Source organism: Silurus meridionalis, chromosome 14, assembly GCF_014805685.1.
Source record: "Silurus meridionalis isolate SWU-2019-XX chromosome 14, ASM1480568v1, whole genome shotgun sequence".
NCBI lineage: Eukaryota > Metazoa > Chordata > Actinopteri > Siluriformes > Siluridae > Silurus > Silurus meridionalis.
In genome coordinates this window covers 1,746,668-1,770,342 of record NC_060897.1, presented here as the reverse complement: position 1 = coordinate 1,770,342, position 23,675 = coordinate 1,746,668, and the positions used below count along the sequence as shown (strand labels likewise).

The 23,675-nt window shown below is 40.9% G+C and overlaps 1 protein-coding gene across 1 annotated transcript in view; it reads right to left on the bottom strand.

Moving 5' to 3' along the window:
• grna (granulin a) overlaps positions 1-23,675 on the bottom strand; it is a 40,244-nt gene that overhangs the window by 11,005 nt on the left and 5,564 nt on the right. The window contains 34 exon segments of the mRNA XM_046866616.1: positions 2,939-3,036; positions 3,139-3,292; positions 3,878-3,975; positions 4,078-4,231; positions 5,637-5,734; positions 5,863-6,016; positions 6,523-6,620; positions 6,723-6,876; positions 7,757-7,854; positions 7,957-8,110; positions 8,274-8,337; positions 8,682-8,778; positions 8,881-9,034; positions 9,622-9,719; positions 9,822-9,975; positions 10,832-10,929; positions 11,145-11,184; positions 12,072-12,167; positions 12,269-12,378; positions 12,381-12,420; positions 13,260-13,272; positions 13,274-13,355; positions 13,458-13,611; positions 14,484-14,581; positions 14,684-14,837; positions 15,417-15,514; positions 15,617-15,770; positions 16,312-16,409; positions 16,538-16,691; positions 19,027-19,124; positions 19,218-19,371; positions 19,964-20,061; positions 22,425-22,509; positions 22,761-22,892. Of these exon segments, the coding sequence (XP_046722572.1) occupies positions 2,939-3,036; positions 3,139-3,292; positions 3,878-3,975; positions 4,078-4,231; positions 5,637-5,734; positions 5,863-6,016; positions 6,523-6,620; positions 6,723-6,876; positions 7,757-7,854; positions 7,957-8,110; positions 8,274-8,337; positions 8,682-8,778; positions 8,881-9,034; positions 9,622-9,719; positions 9,822-9,975; positions 10,832-10,929; positions 11,145-11,184; positions 12,072-12,167; positions 12,269-12,378; positions 12,381-12,420; positions 13,260-13,272; positions 13,274-13,355; positions 13,458-13,611; positions 14,484-14,581; positions 14,684-14,837; positions 15,417-15,514; positions 15,617-15,770; positions 16,312-16,409; positions 16,538-16,691; positions 19,027-19,124; positions 19,218-19,371; positions 19,964-20,061; positions 22,425-22,509; positions 22,761-22,892 (3,783 nt within the window).

The window sequence follows — 23,675 nt, the reverse complement described above, 5'->3', positions numbered from 1 at the left end:
AAGCTGAACCTTCTGGGCCTGAACACCTCTCTGCAACTGGATCCTGGATTTCCTGACTGGGAGACCTCAGGCAGTCCGGATCGGGAACAGCATCTCCAGCACCACCACACTGAGCACTGGAGCTCCTCAAGGCTGTGTGCTCAGTCCACTGCTGTTCACTCTGCTGACTCACGACTGTGCACCAACGCACAGCTCGAATCATATCATCAAGTTTGCTGATGACACGACCGTGGTGGGTCTAATCAGCAGGAACGATGAGTCAGCATATAGAGAAGAGGTGCAACGGTTAACTGCCTGGTGTGGAGCAAACAATCTGTCTCTGAGCGTGGACAAAGCGAAAGAGATGGTTGTGGACTTCAGGAGAGCACAGAGCGACCAATCTCCACTGATTATCGATGGGTCCTCTGTGGAGATCGTCAAGAGCACCAAATTCCTTGGTGTTCATCTGGCGGACAACCTCACCTGGTCACTTAACACCAGCTCCATCACCAAGAAAGCCCAGCAACGTCTCTACTTCCTGAGAAGGCTGAGGAAAGCCCACCTCCCTCCCCCCATCCTGTCCATGTTCTACAGAGGGACCATTGAGAGCATCCTGAGCAGCTGCATCACTGCCTGGTTTGGGAATTGCACCGTCTCGGATCGCAAGACCCTACAGAGGATAGTGAGGACAGCTGAGAAGATCATCGGAATCTCTCTCCCCTCTATCATTGACATTTACACCACACGCTGCATCCGCAAAGCACACAGCATTGTGGACGATCACACACACCCATCACACACATACTTCACCTCCTACCATCAGGAAACGGTTCCGAAGCATTCGGGCCGTCACAACAAGACTGTGTAACAGTTTCTTTCCACAAGCCATCAGGCTTCTCAACACAAAGAACTGAACAGAACTCACACACACTCACTTACACACGCACACACACACACACACACACACTCACTGTGTGTTACTGTTACTGAACTGTACAACCTGGACTAAACACAATCATCACTCATCTCGATCCACTCCACCACCATTTATATATTTATTATTATTTATACTGCACCTTATATTCAGTACAATGTTTACATGCTGTTTTGCACCTTTTATACTACAGTAGAATGTTTACATGCTGTCTTTGCACCTCCTTGCTGCTGTCTTTTTTGCACTACATTGCTCTGTTCTGTTTATACTTTCTCCTGGGTATAGTTTTACATTCACCTCACACAGTACTGTATATGTAAGTATACAGTAGGTTTACTAGTCGGCGCTATACTTGGTTTTTGTCTTTTGTCTTGTCTTGTGTTGTCTGTCTGCACTCTGTCTGTCTGTACTGTTCTTTTGTTTGCACTGTTTGCACCAGGCTGCACTCGATGCACTTTATGTTGTTTTGTTGTTTAGTGTAGCACCAGGGTTCCGGAGGAACGTTGTTTCGTTTTTACTGTGTACTGTGTACCACTGTGTATAGTAAAAATGACAATAAAAGCCACTTGACTTGACTTGACTTGACTTGTGGCCTTGATCTCGCTGAGACTCCAGGGCATCCGCATTCTGAACTATATCGACGATTAATTAATAGCTCAATCAGAGCTTCTTGCAGTCCAACAGCGAGATGTCGTTCTCACCTGTATGACGAATGTTGGGTTAAGACCAAATGCCAAGAAGAGTGTGCTTTCTCTAGTACATAGAACCACCTTCTTAGGCATAGTGTGAGACTCGACCATCTTGCAGGCACAGCTGTCTCCCGCTCGGATCGAGGCTATCCTCACGGCAGTCAAGAGAGTGAGAGAAGGCCAGTCACTCATTGTAAGAGTCCAGTGTGATTCCTCTTGGACTTCTGCACATAGACCCCTCCACTGGTGGCTCAGCGACAGAGGACTCTCACGCAAGGGCAACCCACTTCGCACTATCTAGGTATCTAGGTCTTGTGGCGAGCCTTTCGAACCTTAAATATGAGGAAAGAACCTGCGTTTCAGTCTGAAGGCCCCGTCCTGGGAGCTCCTTGTCATCGCATAATGCTAAAGATGGATGCTTCCGTCACGGGGTAGGAAACAGTCATGCGTGGCCGCTCCATCCAAGTTCGGTGGAGCAGGCTCCATCTCATGTGGCACATAAACTGCCTGAAGATTCTGACCGTGTTTCTGGCTCTGAAACACTTCCTCCCAGACCTAAGGGATCGCCATGTGCCGGTCCATACGGACAACACGTTGGTGGACTCTAACATTAACCATCAGGGGGGCCTACAATCTCGATCCCTATACAGGCTTGCACGGTAGATCCTCCTATGGGCCTACGGAAGACTGCTCTCATTGAGGATTGCTTACATGCCTGAGTACATAAATCCCAGGAGGGATCTTCTCCCCCACTCAGGGGGCAGCTTGGTTCACCCCGGCCCAGAGTTATGGAGACTGTGGCTGTGGCCCCTTGAGGGGGCACAGTTTTTAGAAGCTGGTCTCTCCACCGAGGTAGTGGAGAACAATCTCCAACCCAATGCTCAATCGACGAGGAGGCTGATGCTGCTAAATGGCGTCTGTTCTCTGCGTGGTGTGAGTACCACCAATTGACCCAGTTAACTGCCTGATTGGTTCGGTGCTGGAGCATATTTACTACTACTTGATGGAAAACAAAAAACATTAAAAAATAAATCCACTGAAATTGCGACATGCTACACCAGTTCTGAAACCCAAAAGATTAAGAAAAATAGGCTGTCATGGAATTCTCACCCTATGCTGAGTTTTTCATCCTTTCTAGATACTCAGCTAGAGGGAATAATATTGTATTATTCTTAAAAGCCTAAAATTGTGGAAGATTGTGTGTATTATCATTTGTTATCTGAACAAATCTGATCAATTCAATGGGATTTGAAATACTTTTAAAACCTCTGTATATAGTCACATGGCAAACACTTGTCTTACTGCTGACTAAACTCTGTTCTCAATAACATTTTACCTGAGGAAAAGGGCAGCAGCCAAATCCTCCCTTTCCATCCTTACAGCATGTGGTTCCATCAGGACAAGCCACAGTGTCGTCACAGGGAACATCAGAAACTGAACACACAAACAAGAGGATTATCATTTTAATTATTTAAAATACAATATCTTTATTTCTATAGCTCACCAAAAAATTGTTAATTATATTTGATGACATACGCTTGGATTCTGGAACCTTCTGTCCATCGATTGGTCGGCTTGGGACCTTCTTCAGCCAGGGCACTGAACCGAAAGGATCATCACATGTCTGAGCTGCGAGGTTACACTTTTTACCTTGAGGACAGCAGTGGATAAAGTCTTCACAACACACCGCCTACGAACAAAACAACTTCACATGAACTTCACAGTCACACTGTGACCAAGTCTATTCTTAAAAATGTAATATGAATATTGTGGACTGATCATGTGATCCTGTTGATTATTTTACATTTATCTGAAAAAAATCAGGTTCTCTATTCTTTTATAAAAGTGAGGACCTGGTCAAGCACTGTTCTGGAAACATAGGGTGGAGATGGCCAAAGTGTATGTTAAAAATACCAAACCTGTATAAAATTTTGCTAACAATTGTTCTATGTTTAAGAAAAAGAGCCATGGCAAAAAAAAAACCTCCTGATAATATTGCTAAAAAGCACAAAATATTACAAGAAGATTGTCTGTCATGGAATTCTCATCACTTGCTGAGGTTGTCAACCTTTTCTAGGTACTCAGCTAGAGGGAATATTCTCATCTTATTCTTAAAAGCCTGAGATTGTGGAAGATTGTGTGTATTATCATTTGTTATGTGAACAAATCTGATCAATTCCATTAGATTTAAAAAACTTTTTAAACCTCTGTACATAGTCACATGGCAAACACTTGTCTTACTGCTGATTAAACTGTGTTCTCAATAACATTTTACCTGAGGAAAAGGGCAGCAGCCAAATCCTCCCTTTCCATCCTTACAGCATGTGGTTCCATCAGGACAAGCCACAGTGTCGTCACAGGGAACATCAGAAACTGAACACACAATTAAGAGGATTATCATTTTAATTATTAACAATACAATATCTTTATTTCTATAGTTCAGAAAAAAATTATTAATCATATCTGATGACATACTCTTGGATTCTGGAACCTTCTGTCCATCGATTGGTCGGCTTGGGACCTTCTTCAGCCAGGGCACTGAACCGAAAGGATCATCACATGTCTGAGCTGCGAGGTTACACTTTTTACCGTGAGGACAGCAGTGGGTAAAGTCCTCACAACACACCGCCTATGAACAAAACAACTTCACATTAACTTCACAGTCACACTGTGACTAAGTCTATTCTTAAAAATGTTAAATTAATACTGTGGATGGAAGTAAGGACTTGGTCAAACACTGTTCTGTGAACAGGAACAGAGGGTGGAGATGCCGAAGTAAATAATAAAAATCTCACAGCTGTATTAAATTTTGCTAACAAATGTTCTATGTGTCAGGGAGCAGCAGCAGGTATAAGATGAGAGTAAAGAGCAGTGGAAGAGAAAAAGTCCTGATAATATTTCTGAAAACACCAAAGATTACAAGAAGTTTAGCTGTCATGGAACTCTTAGAACTTGCTGCGGGTCTCAAACTTTTCTAGGTACTCAGATATTGAAATAAAAAGTGGAGTAGATATTAATGATGAACTTGTGTTCATGACTGAAAAGAGCATATTCTTTATCCACAAGAAATAGTTCCCTTTCAAGGACTTGAGCTGAGTTGCAATGCTTTGGGAACGCTTCCGCGTTGTCCACACTTTGAATCACGTGTGTAATTTGGCTAAGGGGAGACACGAAGTTACCAGTGGGGTGACGTCACGACCAGGAAGCTACAAAACGCACATGCATTGGAGCCGAAGCTAGCTTCTGTTTGTTCAGGAAGTGCTCTTTGTGTGTATGTCCCCTTCAGGTAAGTGGTAAATGTCCAAAAAATATTTAGCAAGCAATCATGCTGACTGTGCACAAAGCACAGGCCATGCGTCGCGTGCTCGGGAGCGGAGCACGTTAGATCTGTTCCGGAGGGAGCCGCTGCGTTTGCGCACATGCACATTGGCGCACATTCGGTGTGCATGCTGCGCATATTCGGCGTTCATGCTGCACATATTTAGCGTTCATGCTGCGCACATTCGGCATGCACCTTGCTCGTTGAGGCACGCTCTTTGTTCTCGCATCTTTATACGGTCACTCAGCTCCTGGAGAACGCTCTTCAAAGTTGAGGCTGATGCTGCTAAATGGCGTCTGTTCTCTGCGTGGTGTGAGTACCACCAATTAACCCAGTTAACTGCCTGATTGGTTCAGTGCTGGAGCATATTTACTACTACTTGCTGGAAAGCAACAAAACATTTAAAAATAAATCCACTGGAATTGCGACATGCTACACCAGTTCTGAAACCCAAAAGATTAAGAAAAATAGGCTTTCCTGGAATTCTCACAATATGCTGAGTTTGTCAACCTTTCTAGATACTCAGCTACAGGAATATTCTTTTATTATTCTTAAAAGACTAAAATTGTGGAAGATTGTGTGTATTATCATTTGTTATCTGAACAAATCTGATCAATTCCATGGGATTTGAAATACTTTTTAAACCTCTGTATATAGTCACATGGCAAACACTTGTCTTACTGCTGACTAAACTGTGTTCTCAATAACATTTTACCTGAGGAATAGGGCAGCAACCAAATCCTCCCTTTCCATCCTTACAGCATGTGGTTCCATCAGGACAAGCCACAGTGTCGTCACAGGGAACATCAGAAACTGAACACACAAACAAGAGGAATATCATTTTCATTATTAAAATACAATATCTTAATACCTAAATAATGATCTTATAATTTATTTCTATAGTTCATCCAAAAAATTGTTAATCATATCGGATGACATACACTTGGATTCTGGAACCTTCTGTCCATCGATTGGTCGGCTTGGGACCTTCTTCAGCCAGGGCACTGAACCGAAAGGATCATCACATGTCTGAGCTGCGAGGTTACACTTTTTACCTTGAGGACAGCAGTGGGTAAAGTCCTCACAACACACCGCCTATGAACAAAACAACTTCACATGAACTTCACAGTCACAAGAGCATATTCTTTATCCCCAGTGCATAGTCCTGCCTAAATTAGGAGTTACTCAGCTATAGGAATGTGCTCGTATTATTATTTACATTGAGGTACAAATTGATGACCAAGTGGCAAAGACCCTTTAAGGTCAGACAGTCTGGGGTCTGGGACATTAAATATGTGGTAAGGTGAGTGGATATGGGAAGAATGTGGCATGTTTACTGCCACAATTTATTTATACAATAAAGAAAGTCTTCCCTGTGGATTTTATGACAAGAATAAGCAGAGAAGGAGAAGCAGGAACCAGAGGTAAAGCTAAAAACAGTGTCTCAACACCTCCCACTGTGTTGTGGAGTTCACCTCTCACTGTCCCAAATCCAAATGGATGTTGACGTGATCTCACCCATTGTCCGCTATTCTTAAAGAACAAACAGACACACAGTTCTCAAGGCAGATGGTTCGGAAGGGTTATGTCTAAACTTTTACCTGAGGAAAAGGGCAGCAGCCAAATCCTCCCTTTCCATCCTTACAGCATGTGGTTCCATCAGGACAAGCCACAGTGTCATCACAGGGAACATCAGAAACTGAACACACAAGCAAGAGGATTATCATTTTATTTATTAAAAATACAATATCTTTATTTCTATTGTTCACCAAAAAATTGTTAATTATATCTGATGACATACGCTTGGATTCTGGAACCTTCTGTCCATCGATTGGTCGGCTTGGGACCTTCTTCAGCCAGGGCACTGAACCGAAAGGATCATCACATGTCTGAGCTGCGAGGTTACACTTTTTACCTTGAGGACAGCAGTGGATAAAGTCCTCACAACACACCGCCTACGAACAAAACAACTTCACATTAACTTCACAGTCACACTGTGACCAAGTCTATTCTTAGAAATGTTAAATTAATACTATGGATGGAAGTGAGCATTTGGTCAAGCACTGTTCTGGGAACAGGAACAGAGGGTGGAGATGGCCGAAGTGAATGTTAAAAATACCAAACCTGTATAAAATGTTGCTAACAAGTGTTCTACGTTTCAGAGAGCAGCAGCAAGTATATGATGAGAGTAAAGAGCCATTGAAGGAAAAACTCCTGACAATATTGCTGAAAACACCAAAGATTACAAGAAGTTCGGCTGTCATGGAACTCTTTCCACTTTCTGTGGTTGTCAACCTTTTCTAGGTACTCAGATATGGGAATAAAAAGTGGAGTAGATATTAATGATAAGCTCCTGTTCATGACTGACCAGAGCATATTCTTTATCCCCAATGCATAGTCCAGGCTATATGAAGAGTTACTCAGCTATAGGAATGTGTTTGTATTGTTATTTACATTGAGGTTCAAACTGATCACCAAGTGGAAAAGACCCTTTAAGGTCACACAGTCTGGAGTCTGGGACATTAAATATGAGATAAGATGAATGGATATGGGAAGAGTGCAGCATATTTACTACCATAATCTATTTATACCATGAAGAAAGTCTTCCCTGTGGATTTCATGACAAGAATACCAAAGAAGGAGAAGCAGGAACCAGAGGTAAAGCTAAAAACCATGTCTCAACACCTCCCACTGTCTTGTGGAGTTCACCTCTCACTGTCCCAAATCCAAATGGATGTTGACGTGATCTCACCCATTGTCCGCTATTCTTAAAGAACAAACAGACACACAGTTCTCAAGGCAGATGGTTCGGAAGGGTTATGTCTAAACTTTTACCTGAGGAAAAGGGCAGCAGCCAAATCCTCCCTTTCCATCCTTACAGCATGTGGTTCCATCAGGACAAGCCACAGTGTCATCACAGGGAACATCAGAAACTGAACACACAAGCAAGAGGATTATCATTTTATTTATTAAAAATACAATATCTTTATTTCTATTGTTCACCAAAAAATTGTTAATTATATCTGATGACATACGCTTGGATTCTGGAACCTTCTGTCCATCGATTGGTCGGCTTGGGACCTTCTTCAGCCAGGGCACTGAACCGAAAGGATCATCACATGTCTGAGCTGCGAGGTTACACTTTTTACCTTGAGGACAGCAGTGGATAAAGTCCTCACAACACACCGCCTACAAACAAAACATCTTCACATGAACTTCACAGTCACACTGTGACCAAGTCTATTATTAAAAATGTAAAATGAATATTGTGGACTGATCATGTGATCCTGTTTATTATTTTACATTTATCTGAAAAAATACAGGTTCTGTATTCTTTTATAAAAGTGAGGACCTGGTCAAGCACTGTTCTGGAAACAGAGGTGGAGATGGCCAAAGTGAATGTTAAAATACCAAACCTGTGTAAAATTTTGCAACAATTGTTCTGTTTAAGAAAAGAGCCATGGCAAAAAAACTCCTGATAATATTGCTAAAAGCACAAAAGATTACAAGAAGATTGTCTGTCATGGAATTCTCATCACTTACTGAGGTTGTCAACCTTTTCTAGGTACTCAGCTACAGGAATATTCTCATCTTATTCTTAAAAGCCTAAGATTGTGGAAGATTGTGTGTATTATCATTTGTTATGTGAACAAATCTGATCAATTCCACGGATTTGAAATACTTTTAAACCTCTGTATATAGTCACATGGCAAACACTTGTCTTACTGCTGATTAAACTGTGTTCTCAATAACATTTTACCTGAGGAAAAGGGCAGCAGCCAAATCCTCCTTTCCATCCTTACAGCATGTGGTTCCATCAGGACAAGCCACAGTGTCGTCACAGGGAACATCAGAAACTGAACACACAAGCAAGATGATTATCATTTTAATTATTAAGAATACAATATCTTTATTTCTATAGTTCACCAAAAAATTGTTAATCATATCTGATGACATACGCTTGGATTCTGGAACCTTCTGTCCATCGATTGGTCGGCTTGGGACCTTCTTCAGCCAGGGCACTGAACCGAAAGGATCATCACATGTCTGAGCTGCGAGGTTACACTTTTTACCTTGAGGACAGCAGTGGATAAAGTCCTCACAACACACCGCCTATGAACAAAACAACTTCACATGAACTTCACAGTCACACTGTGACCAAGTCTATTCTTAGAAATGTAAAATGAATATTGTGGACTGATCATGTGATCCTGTTTATTATTTTACATTTATCTGAAAAAATACAGGTTCTGTATTCTTTTATAAAAGTGAGGACCTGGTCAAGCACTGTTCTGGGAACAGAGGGTGGAGATCGCCAAAGTGAATGTTAAAAATACCAAACCTGTGTAAAATTTTGCTAACAATTGTTCTGTTTAAGAAAAAGAGCCATGGCAAAAAAAACTCCTGATAATATTGCTAAAAAGCACAAAAGATTACAAGATTACAAGAAGATTGTCTGTCATGGAATTCTCATCACTTACTGAGGTTGTCAACCTTTTTAGATACTCAGCTAGATGGAATATTCTCATCTTATTCTTAAAAGCCTAAGATTGTGGAAGATTGTGTGTATTATCATTTGTTATGTGAACAAATCTGATCAATTCCACGGGATTTGAAATACTTTTTAAACCTCTGTATATAGTCACATGGCAAACACTTGTCTTACTGATGACTAAACTGTGTTCTCAATAACATTTTACCTGAGGAAAAGGGCAGCAGCCAAATCCTCCCTTTCCATCCTTACAGCATGTGGTTCCATCAGGACAAGCCACAGTGTCATCACAGGGAACATCAGAAACTGAACACACAAGCAAGAAGAATATCATTTTAATTATTAAAAATACAATATCTTTATTTCTATAGTTCACCAAAAAATTGTTAATTATATCTGATGACATACGCTTGGATTCTGGAACCTTCTGTCCATCGATTGATCGGCTTGGGACCTTCTTCAGCCAGGGCACTGAACCGAAAGGATCATCACATGTCTGAGCTGCGAGGTTACACTTTTTACCTTGAGGACAGCAGTGGATAAAGTCCTCACAACACACCGCCTACGAACAAAACAACTTCACATGAACTTCACAGTCACACTGTGACCAAGTCTATTCTTAGAAATGTTAAATTAATACTATGGATGGAAGTGAGCATTTGGTCAAGCACTGTTCTGGGAACAGGAACAGAGGGTGGAGATGGCCGAAGTGAATAGTAAAAAATCTCACAGCTGTATGAAATGTTGCTAACAAGTGTTCTACGTTTCAGAGAGCAGCAGCAAGTATATGATGAGAGTAAAGAGCCATTGAAGGAAAAAACTCCTGACAATATTGCTGAAAACACCAAAGATTACAAGAAGTTCGGCTGTCATGGAACTCTTTCCACTTTCTGTGGTTGTCAACCTTTTAGATACTCAGCTAGATGGAATATTCTCATCTTATTCTTAAAAGCCTAAGATTGTGGAAGATTGTGTGTATTATCATGTGTTATGTGAACAAATCTGATCAATTCCACGGGATTTGAAATACTTTTTAAACCTCTGTATATAGTCACATGGCAAACACTTGTCTTACTGATGACTAAACTGTGTTCTCAATAACATTTTACCTGAGGAAAAGGGCAGCAGCCAAATCCTCCTTTCCATCCTTACAGCATGTGGTTCCATCAGGACAAGCCACAGTGTCGTCACAGGAACATCAGAAACTGAACACACAAGCAAGATGATTATCATTTTAATTATTAAAAATACAATATCTTTATTTCTATAGTTCACCAAAAATTGTTAATCATATCTGATGACATACGCTTGATTCTGGAACCTTCTGTCCATCGATTGATCGGCTTGGGACCTTCTTCAGCCAGGGTACTGAACCGAAGGATCATCACATGTCTGAGCTGCGAGGTTACACTTTTTACCTGAGGAAAAGGGCAGCAGCCAAATCCTCCCTTTCCATCCTTACAGCATGTGGTTCCATCAGGACAAGCCACAGTGTCGTCACAGGGAACATCAGAAACTGAACACACAAGCAAGAAGAATATCATTTTAATTATTAAAAATACAATATCTTTATTTCTATAGTTCACCAAAAAATTGTTAATTATATCTGATGACATACGCTTGATTCTGGAACCTTCTGTCCATCGATTGATCGGCTTGGGACCTTCTTCAGCCAGGGCACTGAACCGAAAGGATCATCACATGTCTGAGCTGCGAGGTTACACTTTTTACCTTGAGGACAGCAGTGGATAAAGTCCTCACAACACACCGCCTACGAACAAAACAACTTCACATGAACTTCACAGTCACACTGTGACCAAGTCTATTCTTAGAAATGTTAAAATAATACTATGGATGGAAGTGAGCATTTGGTCAAGCACTGTTCTGGGAACAGGAACAGAGGGTGGAGATGGCCGAAGTGAATAGTAAAAAATCTCACAGCTGTATGAAATGTTGCTAACAAGTGTTCTACGTTTCAGAGAGCAGCAGCAAGTATATGATGAGAGTAAAGAGCCATTGAAGGAAAAAACTCCTGACAATATTGCTGAAAACACCAAAGATTACAAGATTACAAGAAGATTGTCTGTCATGGAACTCTTTCCACTTTCTGTGGTTGTCAACCTTTTCTAGGTACTCAGATATGGGAATAAAAAGTGGAGTAGATATTAATGATAAGCTCCTGTTCATGACTGACCAGAGCATATTCTTTATCCCCAATGCATAGTCCAGGCTATATGAAGAGTTACTCAGCTATAAAATGTGTTTGTATTGTTATTTACATTGAGGTTCAAACTGATCACCAAGTGGAAAAGACCCTTTAAGGTCACACAGTCTGGAGTCTGGGACATTAAATATGAGATAAGATGAATGGATATGGGAAGAGTGCAGCATATTTACTACCATAATCTATTTATACCATGAAGAAAGTCTTCCTGTGGATTTCATGACAAGAATACCAAAGAAGGAGAAGCAGGAACCAGAGGTAAAGCTAAAAACCATGTCTCAACACCTCCCACTGTCTTGTGGAGTTCACCTCTCACTGTCCCAAATCCAAATGGATGTTGACGTGATCTCACCCATTGTCCGCTATTCTTAAAGAACAAACAGACACACAGTTCTCAAGGCAGATGGTTCGAAGGGTTATGTCTAAACTTTTACCTGAGGAAAAGGCAGCAGCCAAATCCTCCTTTCCATCCTTACAGCATGTGGTTCCATCAGGACAAGCCACAGTGTCGTCACAGGGAACATCAGAAACTGAACACACAAGCAAGATGATTATCATTTTAATTATTAAAAATACAATATCTTTATTTCTATTGTTCACCAAAAATTGTTAATCATATCTGATGACATACGCTTGATTCTGGAACCTTCTGTCCATCGATTGGTCGGCTTGGGACCTTCTTCAGCCAGGGCACTGAACCGAAAGGATCATCACATGTCTGAGCTGCGAGGTTACACTTTTACCTTGAGGACAGCAGTGGATAAAGTCCTCACAACACACCGCCTATGAACACAACATCTTCACATGAACTTCACAGTCACACTGTGACCAAGTCTATTCTTAGAAATGTTAAATTAATACTATGGATGGAAGTGAGCATTTGGTCAAGCACTGTTCTGGAAACAGAGGGTGGAGATGGTCAAGTGAATAGTAAAAATCTCACAGCTGTATGAAATGTTGCTAACAATTGTTCTGTTTAAGAAAAGAGCCATGGCAAAAAATCTCCTGATAATATTGCTAAAAGCACAAAAGATTACAAGAAGATTCTCTGTCATGGAATTCTCATCACTTACTGAGGTTGTCAACCTTTTCTAGGTACTCAGATATGGGAATAAAAAGTGGAGTAGATATTAATGATAAGCTCCTGTTCATGACTGACCAGAGCATATTCTTTATCCCCAATGCATAGTCCAGGCTATATGAAGAGTTACTCAGCTATAAAATGTGTTTGTATTGTTATTTACATTGAGGTTCAAACTGATCACCAAGTGGAAAAGACCCTTTAAGGTCACACAGTCTGAGTCTGGGACATTAAATATGAGATAAGAGGAATGGATATGGATAGAGTGCAGCATATTTACTACCATAATCTATTTATACCATGAAGAAAGTCTTCCTGTGGATTTCATGACAAGAATACCAAAGAAGGAGAAGCAGGAACCAGAGGTAAAGCTAAAAACCATGTCTCAACACCTCCCACTGTCTTGTGGAGTTCACCTCTCACTGTCCCAAATCCAAATGGATGTTGACGTGATCTCACCCATTGTCCGCTATTCTTAAAGAACAAACAGACACACAGTTCTCAAGGCAGATGGTTCGAAGGGTTATGTCTAAACTTTTACCTGAGGAAAAGGCAGCAGCCAAATCCTCCTTTCCATCCTTACAGCATGTGGTTCCATCAGGACAAGCCACAGTGTCGTCACAGGGAACATCAGAAACTGAACACACAAGCAAGATGATTATCATTTTAATTATTAAGAATACAATATCTTTATTTCTATAGTTCACCAAAAAATTGTTAATCATATCTGATGACATACGCTTGGATTCTGGAACCTTCTGTCCATCGATTGATCGGCTTGGGACCTTCTTCAGCCAGGGTACTGAACCGAAAGGATCATCACATGTCTGAGCTGCGAGGTTACACTTTTTACCTTGAGGACAGCAGTGGATAAAGTCCTCACAACACACCGCCTACGAACAAAACAACTTCACATGAACTTCACAGTCACACTGTGACCAAGTCTATTCTTAGAAATGTTAAATTAATACTATGGATGGAAGTGAGCATTTGGTCAAGCACTGTTCTGGGAACAGAGGGTGGAGATGGCCGAAGTGAATAGTAAAAATCCCACAGCTGTATGAAATCTTGCTAAAAGTGTTCAATGTTTCAGTAATTAGCAACAAGTATGAAAGGAAAGAAAAGAGACATGGAAGAAAAACTCCTGACAATATTGCTGAAAACACCAAAGATTACAAGAAGTTCGGCTGTCATGGAACTCTTTCCACTTTCTGTGGTTGTCAACCTTTTCTAGGTACTCAGATATGGGAATAAAAAGTGGAGTAGATATTAATGATAAGCTCCTGTTCATGACTGACCAGAGCATATTCTTTATCCCCAATGCATAGTCCTGGCTAAATGAAGAGTTACTCAGCTATAAAAATGTGTTTGTATTGTTATTTACATTGAGGTTCAAACTGATCACCAAGTGGAAAAGACCCTTTAAGGTCACACAGTCTGGAGTCTGGGACATTAAATATGAGATAAGAGGAATGGATATGGGAAGAGTGCAGCATATTTACTACCATAATCTATTTATACCATGAAGAAAGTCTTCCCTGTGGATTTCATGACAAGAATACCAAAGAAGGAGAAGCAGGAACCAGAGGTAAAGCTAAAAACCATGTCTCAACACCTCCCACTGTCTTGTGGAGTTCACCTCTCACTGTCCCAAATCCAAATGGATGTTGACGTGATCTCACCCATTGTCCGCTATTTTTAAAGAACAAACAGACACACAGTTCTCAAGGCAGATGGTTCGGAAGGGTTATGTCTAAACTTTTACCTGAGGAAAAGGGCAGCAGCCAAATCCTCCCTTTCCATCCTTACAGCATGTGGTTCCATCAGGACAAGCCACAGTGTCATCACAGGGAACATCAGAAACTGAACACACAAGCAAGAGGATTATCATTTTATTTATTAAAAATACAATATCTTTATTTCTATTGTTCACCAAAAAATTGTTAATTATATCTGATGACATACGCTTGGATTCTGGAACCTTCTGTCCATCGATTGGTCGGCTTGGGACCTTCTTCAGCCAGGGCACTGAACCGAAAGGATCATCACATGTCTGAGCTGCGAGGTTACACTTTTTACCTTGAGGACAGCAGTGGATAAAGTCCTCACAACACACCGCCTACGAACAAAACATCTTCACATGAACTTCACAGTCACACTGTGACCAAGTCTATTATTAAAAATGTAATATGAATATTGTGGACTGATCATGTGATCCTGTTTATTATTTTACATTTATCTGAAAAAAATACAGGTTCTGTATTCTTTTATAAAAGTGAGGACCTGGTCAAGCACTGTTCTGGAAACAGAGGGTGGAGATGGCCAAAGTGAATGTTAAAAATACCAAACCTGTGTAAAATTTTGCAACAATTGTTCTGTTTAAGAAAAAGAGCCATGGCAAAAAAATCTCCTGATAATATTGCTAAAAAGCACAAAATATTACAAGAAGATTCTCTGTCATGGAATTCTCATCACTTACTGAGGTTGTCAACCTTTTCTAGGTACTCAGCTACAGGAATATTCTCATCTTATTCTTAAAAGCCTAAGATTGTGGAAGATTGTGTGTATTATCATTTGTTATGTGAACAAATCTGATCAATTCCATGGGATTTAAAAAACTTTTTAAACCTCTGTATATAGTCACATGGCAAACACTTGTCTTACTGCTGATTAAACTGTGTTCTCAATAACATTTTACCTGAGGAAAAGGGCAGCAGCCAAATCCTCCCTTTCCATCCTTACAGCATGTGGTTCCATCAGGACAAGCCACAGTGTCGTCACAGGGAACATCAGAAACTGAACACACAAGCAAGATGATTATCATTTTAATTATTAAGAATACAATATCTTTATTTCTATAGTTCACCAAAAAATTGTTAATCATATCTGATGACATACGCTTGGATTCTGGAACCTTCTGTCCATCGATTGGTCGGCTTGGGACCTTCTTCAGCCAGGGTACTGAACCGAAAGGATCATCACATGTCTGAGCTGCGAGGTTACACTTTTTACCTTGAGGACAGCAGTGGATAAAGTCCTCACAACACACCGCCTATGAACACAACATCTTCACATGAACTTCACAGTCACACTGTGACCAAGTCTATTATTAAAAATGCAAAATTAATACTGTGGATGAAAGTGAGGACCTGGTCAAGCACTATTTTGGGAACAGAGGGTGGAGATGGCCAAAGTGAATAGTAAAAAATCCCACAGCTGTATGAAATCTTGCTAAAAGTGTTCAATGTTTCAGTAATTAGCAACAAGTATGAAAGGAAAGAAAAGAGACATGGAAGAAAAAACTCCTGATAATATTGCTGAAAAGCACAAAAGGTTACAAGAAGATTGTCTGTCATGAAATTCTTATCACTTGCTGAGGTTGTCAACCTTTTTAGATACTCAGCTAGAGGGAATATTCTCATCTTATTCTTAAAAGCCTAAGATTGTGGAAGATTGTGTGTATTATCATTTGTTATCTGGACAAATCTGATCAATTCCATGGGATTTGAAATACTTTTTAAACCTCTGTATATCGTCACATGGCAAACACTTGTCTTACTGCTGAATAAACTGTGTTCTCAATAACATTTTACCTGAGGAAAAGGGCAGCAGCCAAATCCTCCCTTTCCATCCTTACAGCATGTGGTTCCATCAGGACAAGCCACAGTGTCGTCACAGGGAACATCAGAAACTGAAAACACAAGCAAGAGGATTATCATTTTAATTATTAAAAATACAATATCTTAATACCTAAATAATGATCTTATAATTTATTTCTATAGTTCACCAAAAAATTGTTAAGCATATCTGATGACATACGCTTGGATTCTGGAACCTTCTGTCCATCGATTGGTCGGCTTGGGACCTTCTTCAGCCAGGGCACTGAACCGAAAGGATCATCACATGTCTGAGCTGCGAGGTTACACTTTTTACCTTGAGGACAGCAGTGAGTAAAGTCCTCACAACACACCGCCTACGAACAAAACAACTTCACATGAACTTCACAGTCACACTGTGACCAAGTCTATTGTTAAAAATGCAAAATAAATACTGTGGACTGTTTTCGTGATCCTGATTATTATTTGAACTTCATCTGAAAAAAAAATCAGTTTCAGTATCCCTTTATGTAAGTGAGGACCTGGTCAAGCACTGGTTTGGGATCAGAGGGTGAAGATGGGCAAAATGTTTGGTAAAAAAATCCCACAGCTGAATGAAATTTTGCAAGTGCTCTATATATTAGTGAGCCAAGTGTGGTTGAGCACTGATTTGCAAATGGAGGGCAGAGCTGGCAGGGACAAGCAGTGAGAATCACACATCTGTTGGTGTGTCGTGCCAGTGGGCTTTCACTCAGGTAAGGGCAGAACTTTGTGGTGGACCGCATTTATATTTCCTTTAGCATCTTCCGTGCATGTGACGTGCACTTCCTGTTTTGGGGCATGTATTTCTGGTTTCGTCGCACGCATTTCCTGGTCGGCAGCCATCTTGAGTCTTTTCCTGTATTTAAGGACACCAAAAAACATGCACTTCTTGACAGATTTTCTTATCAGCTCTTTACGTCCCTGTGAATAATCTCACATTTTGCCTGCTCTGCTTCTTGTTTTCAATCCTAGTCTCTAATCCCTGTTCTGACCTGTTTTTCTTGTTACCTGTGAGGACTCTGGACTGTTTTCTTGATTTGTGTTTTTAGTTTTCTATTAATTATAGACTGAATTATTGGACCGTGTTTAGTTCTGCCCTGCATTGCTCTGTTTGCTGGCATTGTATATAATCAATACCCTAAGACAATGAACCATGGAGAGCCCCAGCGCTTTTCCGGCATCCCGGACCGCTGCTGCATCCTGTTCCATAAACAGTGTAAGCTTTCTCTTGCCAACCACCAATAAGAAGAGGATTGCCAATGTTGTCCTCCACCTTTGGGCCAAGCCCTCAGGTCGGCCATGTTGGAGCTCTAGAACACCTGTTCTTCCAACTGTCCAGCTTTTTTTAAATAAGCGCCAATGCTGGTCTGGTTGTCTTAGCAGCAAGCCCTTTTACCAGCCTCAGAAAAATATTGTCAGTTTTCCTATGGAGGCATTGCCCAACCTCTATTCCCCACGGGAAGCATCACTCAGCCTCTGTTCCCTAGTGAAGGTGCTGCCCAGCCTCTGCTCCTTCATGAGGGTGCAACCCAGTCTCAGAGACCTGACGAAGATGATGCTTCACCCCGAAGGCCCAACAAAGACGCTGCTTAGCTCCTGAGCCTCGATGATGATGTCGCTCCAACCCTGAGCTTGGCTGTGGTCTTTGCTTCACCCCCAGGCTTTGCTGACATTGCGGCTCCACCCCCATGCTTCACTGACATCGCAAATCTAAAGCTGATCTCAACTGAGGGCACTGTTTTCCCCTGATCTCCGCAGAGGGCATTGTTCCGCGCAGAGACTCACAGAGTACGTTGCTCCACCTTAGATCCCCCCGAAGGGTGTCGCTACCCTCACAAGCCTTGCTGATGTCATGGCTCCGCCCCTGGCTTCATTGAGGAAGTCACTCTGCCACTAATCCCTGCTGAGTTTGTCGCACCGCCACTGATGTCCGCAGAGAGCACTGCCCCGCATCAGACCTCCAGAGAGGCCATCGCTCCACCTCACACCGCCGCTGAGGTCATCGTTCTTGCCTATCACATCAACCAGAAAGCCTGAGTGCCCACCAGAGAACTGTTCCTGGACTGTGTTTTTGCTCCACCTTTTTTTTTATTCTGTTTGCCAGTTTTGGATTTATGGATTGTTTATCTCGGACTGTAATTTTGCTCTGCCCAGCACTGCTCAGTTTTCTGGTGGCTGGATATATTTACTCTCTCTCTACCATCAGCTGCACTTATTAAAGACTAATTACACCGTCTGTCTCCCCTTGCGTGTCTGACAGGTGGGCTGGGGCCGTGTTGTCCCAGGTGGTGGAGAAGGACCCCTGTATATCAGCCAGGGGTGATATAGCCAGGGTCTCTGTTTGGACCACACCCCACTCCAATGGCTCCATTGCATAAAAGATCACTAGGGGGTATCTGGCAGCCATTTTACAGCCATTTAAATTCAAAGTGGTCCAAGGACCGGGGCACAGATGACTGTGGCCACCAAAAAAGGTGAGCTGGTCTAATGAATCATGTTTTCTTTTACATCACGTGAATGGCCTTGTTTGGGGTTTTTTTTTATAATTTTTAAATCCAGACAAATCTGATACATTCTGTGTAATTAAACTACTTTTAAGGCCCTCTATATAGTCAAATGGCATACACCTGTCTTGCATCTAACCCAACCGTTTTCTCAATTGTATCTTACCTGCGGTAATGGGCAGCAGCCCCATCCTCCCTTTCCGTCCTTACAGCATGTGGTTCCATCAGGACAACCCACAGTGTCGTCACAGGGAACATCAGAAACTGAACAAGAGTAATATCATTTTAATGAATAAGAATACAAAATCTTAATTTCTTCAGTTCAACAAAAATTGTTAATCATATCTGATGACATACGCTTGGTTTCTGGAAACTTCTGTCCATCGATTGGTCGGCTTGGCACCTTCTTCAGCCAGGGCACTGAACCTGATGGATCATCACATGACTGAGTTTCATGATTACACTTTTTACCTTGAGGACAGCAGTAGATAAAGTCCTCACAACACACCGCCTGCAAAAAAAAAAAAAAAACATTATTATTATAAACTTCATATTTGCCTGTTTGGGGCTCACCTGACACCCAGCCTGTTTAACACCTGTTTAGGGTTATTGATTTGTCTTTTAGTATGGTTACAGGTAGTCCCAGAGAGCGTATATGTGGTACAATATAACGGGATGCTGCCAGGATGTACACGTGTCCTGCCTTGTGAGACGCCTTTCCCTCGCCAGCGGTCGACAGAGTTCAGTTGTCTCGATTTTAGTGTGCATATTTTTTTCTGTGATTTCGGTGTTTTAAAGTCATGTTTGACTCTTATCTCTCTCCTTTTTATCGCCGTTGACGGACAATGAAACAGAGTATGTCCAGCTAGCTGTATTTTACCTTTACCTTTGACAGGTCTTACCTATTGCTATGTTGGAACAAGTGGATTGTTAGACCTTTGCAGGAAATATGTTAAAAGAAAGATTGTCTGTATTATAATTTGTTATCCAGACAAATCTGATCAATTTCAGGGGATTTCAAATACTTTTTAAGCTGCTATATATAGTTAAATGACATACACCTGTCTGCTTCTAAACAAACTGTGTCCAAAATTGTATTTTACCTGAGGCAGAGGGCAGCAGCCCCATCCGCCCAGTCCATCCTTACAGCATGTGCTTCCATCAGGACAAGCTGCAGTGTCGTCACAGAGGACATCAGAAACTAAACACACAATAGCACATTTGATAACCACGATATTTCATTTTCTTTAACTATTAAAACCAAACAGATAACATGGTCTGTAGTAGTGATTATTAATCTTTGTGGTGAAGGCAGCTCCAAGCTAACTAAACATAACAATGTGGTTTCATTAGCTAGCATCGGATAATTGCTATCTATTGATGCCTCTGGGGTCTTTCTGGGATCAGAGCAACCAATTATTATTATTATTATTTATATGCAAAAGCATAACAACATCACATATAATTGCAAATAGCAATTTAGGGGTTCAAGCAGTATGCAGAAAAAAGACTGAATCAGGTCACAGAGAACAACAGAATCTACACCCACATCAAGAAGAAGTAACAATTATGCATGATACGTTCAACATCAAAACAGAAAAAACGTCCACAAGCGTGTCCAAATTTCCATTAGGAGGAATCTAGTTGAGCTAAACCACTTTCACTATATACTGTTTCCAAGCTGGTAAGACTGGTACTCGTAATTTTAGAAGTTTTATAGCTGTTACAAGATTTAATGCAATTTATTAGGAAAGGATAGAAGGGAATACAGAGCACCAGAGGTGGAAGTAATGAAGTACAAATACTTTGTTACTGTACTTAAGTAGATGTTTCTGGTATCAGTATTTTACTTCACTATTAATTATTCTGATACATTTTTATTTTCACTCATTAAATTTTTACACAAATATCTGTACTTTCTACTTCTTACATTTTCAAACCAGCCTTGTTACTTTAGTTTTAATCTGGTGACATGTCAATGTTTTTTTCTTGTCATTGTGCCGTTTTCAGCACATCAAACGATTTCTTTTTATTGCGCGACTTTTTCAATCCATGACTGGTGTATCATTTCCTTCCTATCATGACACAGACGTAGACTGGTTTACAAAGTTAACAATGATCAAGACAGAAGGCAACAAGTAGTCTGGTGTTATCATGGATGAGACAGAGGGAGTCAGCAATGTGAACACTCCTGGTCACCTGATTATCATCATCTTTTCTCTGCTTATGTTCTATATGGTGGTTGTTCGACCTGGATACATTCATTAGAAAACAAAATTTTACATTTGTTTTGTATTAATATATTAATTAGGGCTGTCAAAACTAACGCGTTAATAACCAGTTACGGCAAATTCATTTGAATGGCACTAAAAATAAAAATAAAATATGCAAAATTAAAACCTTCAGCGCAACACGGTCTTTCACAGATTGGTGAAACTCTTTCGATCTTTAATTCCGAAAGATTCTCTCTAAAACACACTATTTATACCCAAACATCTTACTGACCTGCTTTGAATTATCCTTATTAAAAATGTTTTTTCAACTGTTTCATTTTAATATCATTTTTTCCCCCAGACCTTTGTTGCCTCTGTCCCGATTTTTTGAGGCATTTTGTAGACATCAAAATCACAATGACCTTATTATTTGTTTAAAATGGTACATTAGCTAATTTCAAATTAACAGGTTTTCTATGTTCTATTGTAAATAAAATATGGGTTTATGATTTTGCAAATCATTGCATTCTGTTTATATTTAAATTTTACACCCAATGTGTCCCAACTGTTTTAAATTTGTGGTTGTACAATACAGTTCCATTAAATTATTTCTTCATATATCCCAGCATGTTTGGAAGCAGAGTGAAGGATACGTTATGGTACAGCCCCCTGGAGCAGAGAAGGTTAATGGCTTTGCTCAATGGCCCTTATTGTGGAAACACAGCAGTGCTGGGGCTTGAACACAGAGCCTTAACCATTGAGCTACCAATTTCCCCAACAATTGACTAGTGGATATTTAATCTCCAAACAGGGACTTGAACCCTGAACACTTAGATTAAAAGCCTAAAGCTCTACCAAGCTCTCCTGGCTCCTTGTTAAATACACATTTACAAATCTTAAGGCTATTAGTTTGTATGACACACTGGTTTATTCTGGGTTTGACACTAAACCCAGACTAAAACTAAATAAAAAAACTTTCTTTCAGCTTTTCCCATTAGGGGGCGACACAGTAGCTCATCCGCATGTTTGATTTGCCACGTTTGTAAGCTGGATGCCCTTTCTAATGCAACCCTCCCCATTTATCCGGGCTTGGGACCGGCACTAAGAGTGGCTGGGGTTGGTTCCCTGACCGGGGATCGAACCCGGGCCGCAGCGGTGAGAGCGCCGCATCCTAACCACTAGACCACCAGGGACCAGACTAAAACTAAATAAAACCCAAAAATTATGACTATCAAAACCTGAAAATGAAACCAATAATATTTATGTGGCAGTCTAACTAAACATAATAAAAAGGAATCTTGAAATGCAATAAAAAATAAAAACTAGTTATAGTAATAACTCTCTTCCTCACCCGTCTTTTCGACACAGGAAGTGCTGTCAGTGGTGCACTCTCGGTCACTCGGACAACAGTGTTTCCCATCCGAGCACACGATACCCTGGGAAACACAAATCCGATCTCAGGTTCAGTAAGGATTTATAGAATAAACATGGTTATAGGGGAAACAAAATGAATGGTGACATGGTGCTATAAAGCAGAGTTACTTTTTGCTCTTATTAATAACATCAAGTATTTTTCATTCGATTACAGATTATTTTTAAACGGCGTGTTCCTTCCTGTTCTCACTTACGTTACAGCAGTTAAAAGCAATCCCTGGTTAGGTAAAACCAAGTCTGTGTGATACCTTACCTGTGCTTCAGGACAGCAGCCGTACGTCTCAGAAACCTTCAGGCAGGAGAACTCCCACGGGCAGAAGGAATTATCCGGGCAGACGGTGTTGTACATGTTATTAGCATCGTAAGAGGTGATCATTCTGTATGACTGGAAGTAAAATACAACTTTATTACCATCAGTTATAGTATTAAATATTGTGACCGTATACGTTCAGCTGCAAAAGAGGAAGGCCAAGGAGGAGGTTTATGGATGTGGTGAGGGAAGACATGCAGGTAGTTGGTGTGACAGAGGCAGATTTAGAGGACAAGTGGGGTATGGAGACGGATGAGGCCGTGTGGCGCCCCTAATGGAAGAAGCCGAAAGAAGAAGAAGAAGATACGTTCAGCTGCAGGTTTACTAACCGCACTGGGAAATGCCTCATCTCCTGAAAAACATCTACTGCTTTAACCTTAGCATGAGCAAGCAGAGACAACCAGGTTTGTTGTTGAGATACATTACATATACGATCTGCCCAGAAGTATTGTGACACCTGACTTTTTCAGCCAGATTTGGTTCTTCCCCAAAGAGATGGCACAAACTTTGAGGGACACAATTGTACAGGACATATCTGACATATCATGCCTCTATGCACAAAGGCAGCTCCATGAAGATCTGCTGTCTATGAAAGATATGGAAGATCTCCTGCTGTAGAGCTCCAACCCTATTATACACCTTTGGGATGAATGTTCCACCTCACCTACATTAGTAACTGACTTAGTACCAACACCCTTGTGGTTGAATAAAATTTCACACAAATCTTCACTAAATCTAGTGGAACATCTTCCTAGAGTGGAAGATGTGGAACTCGTTATAACAGCAAATTGGGGCCAGATGTGGAATGGGATGTTCAAAAAGTGCTCCACAACATTTTGGTCATACAGTGAATCAAGA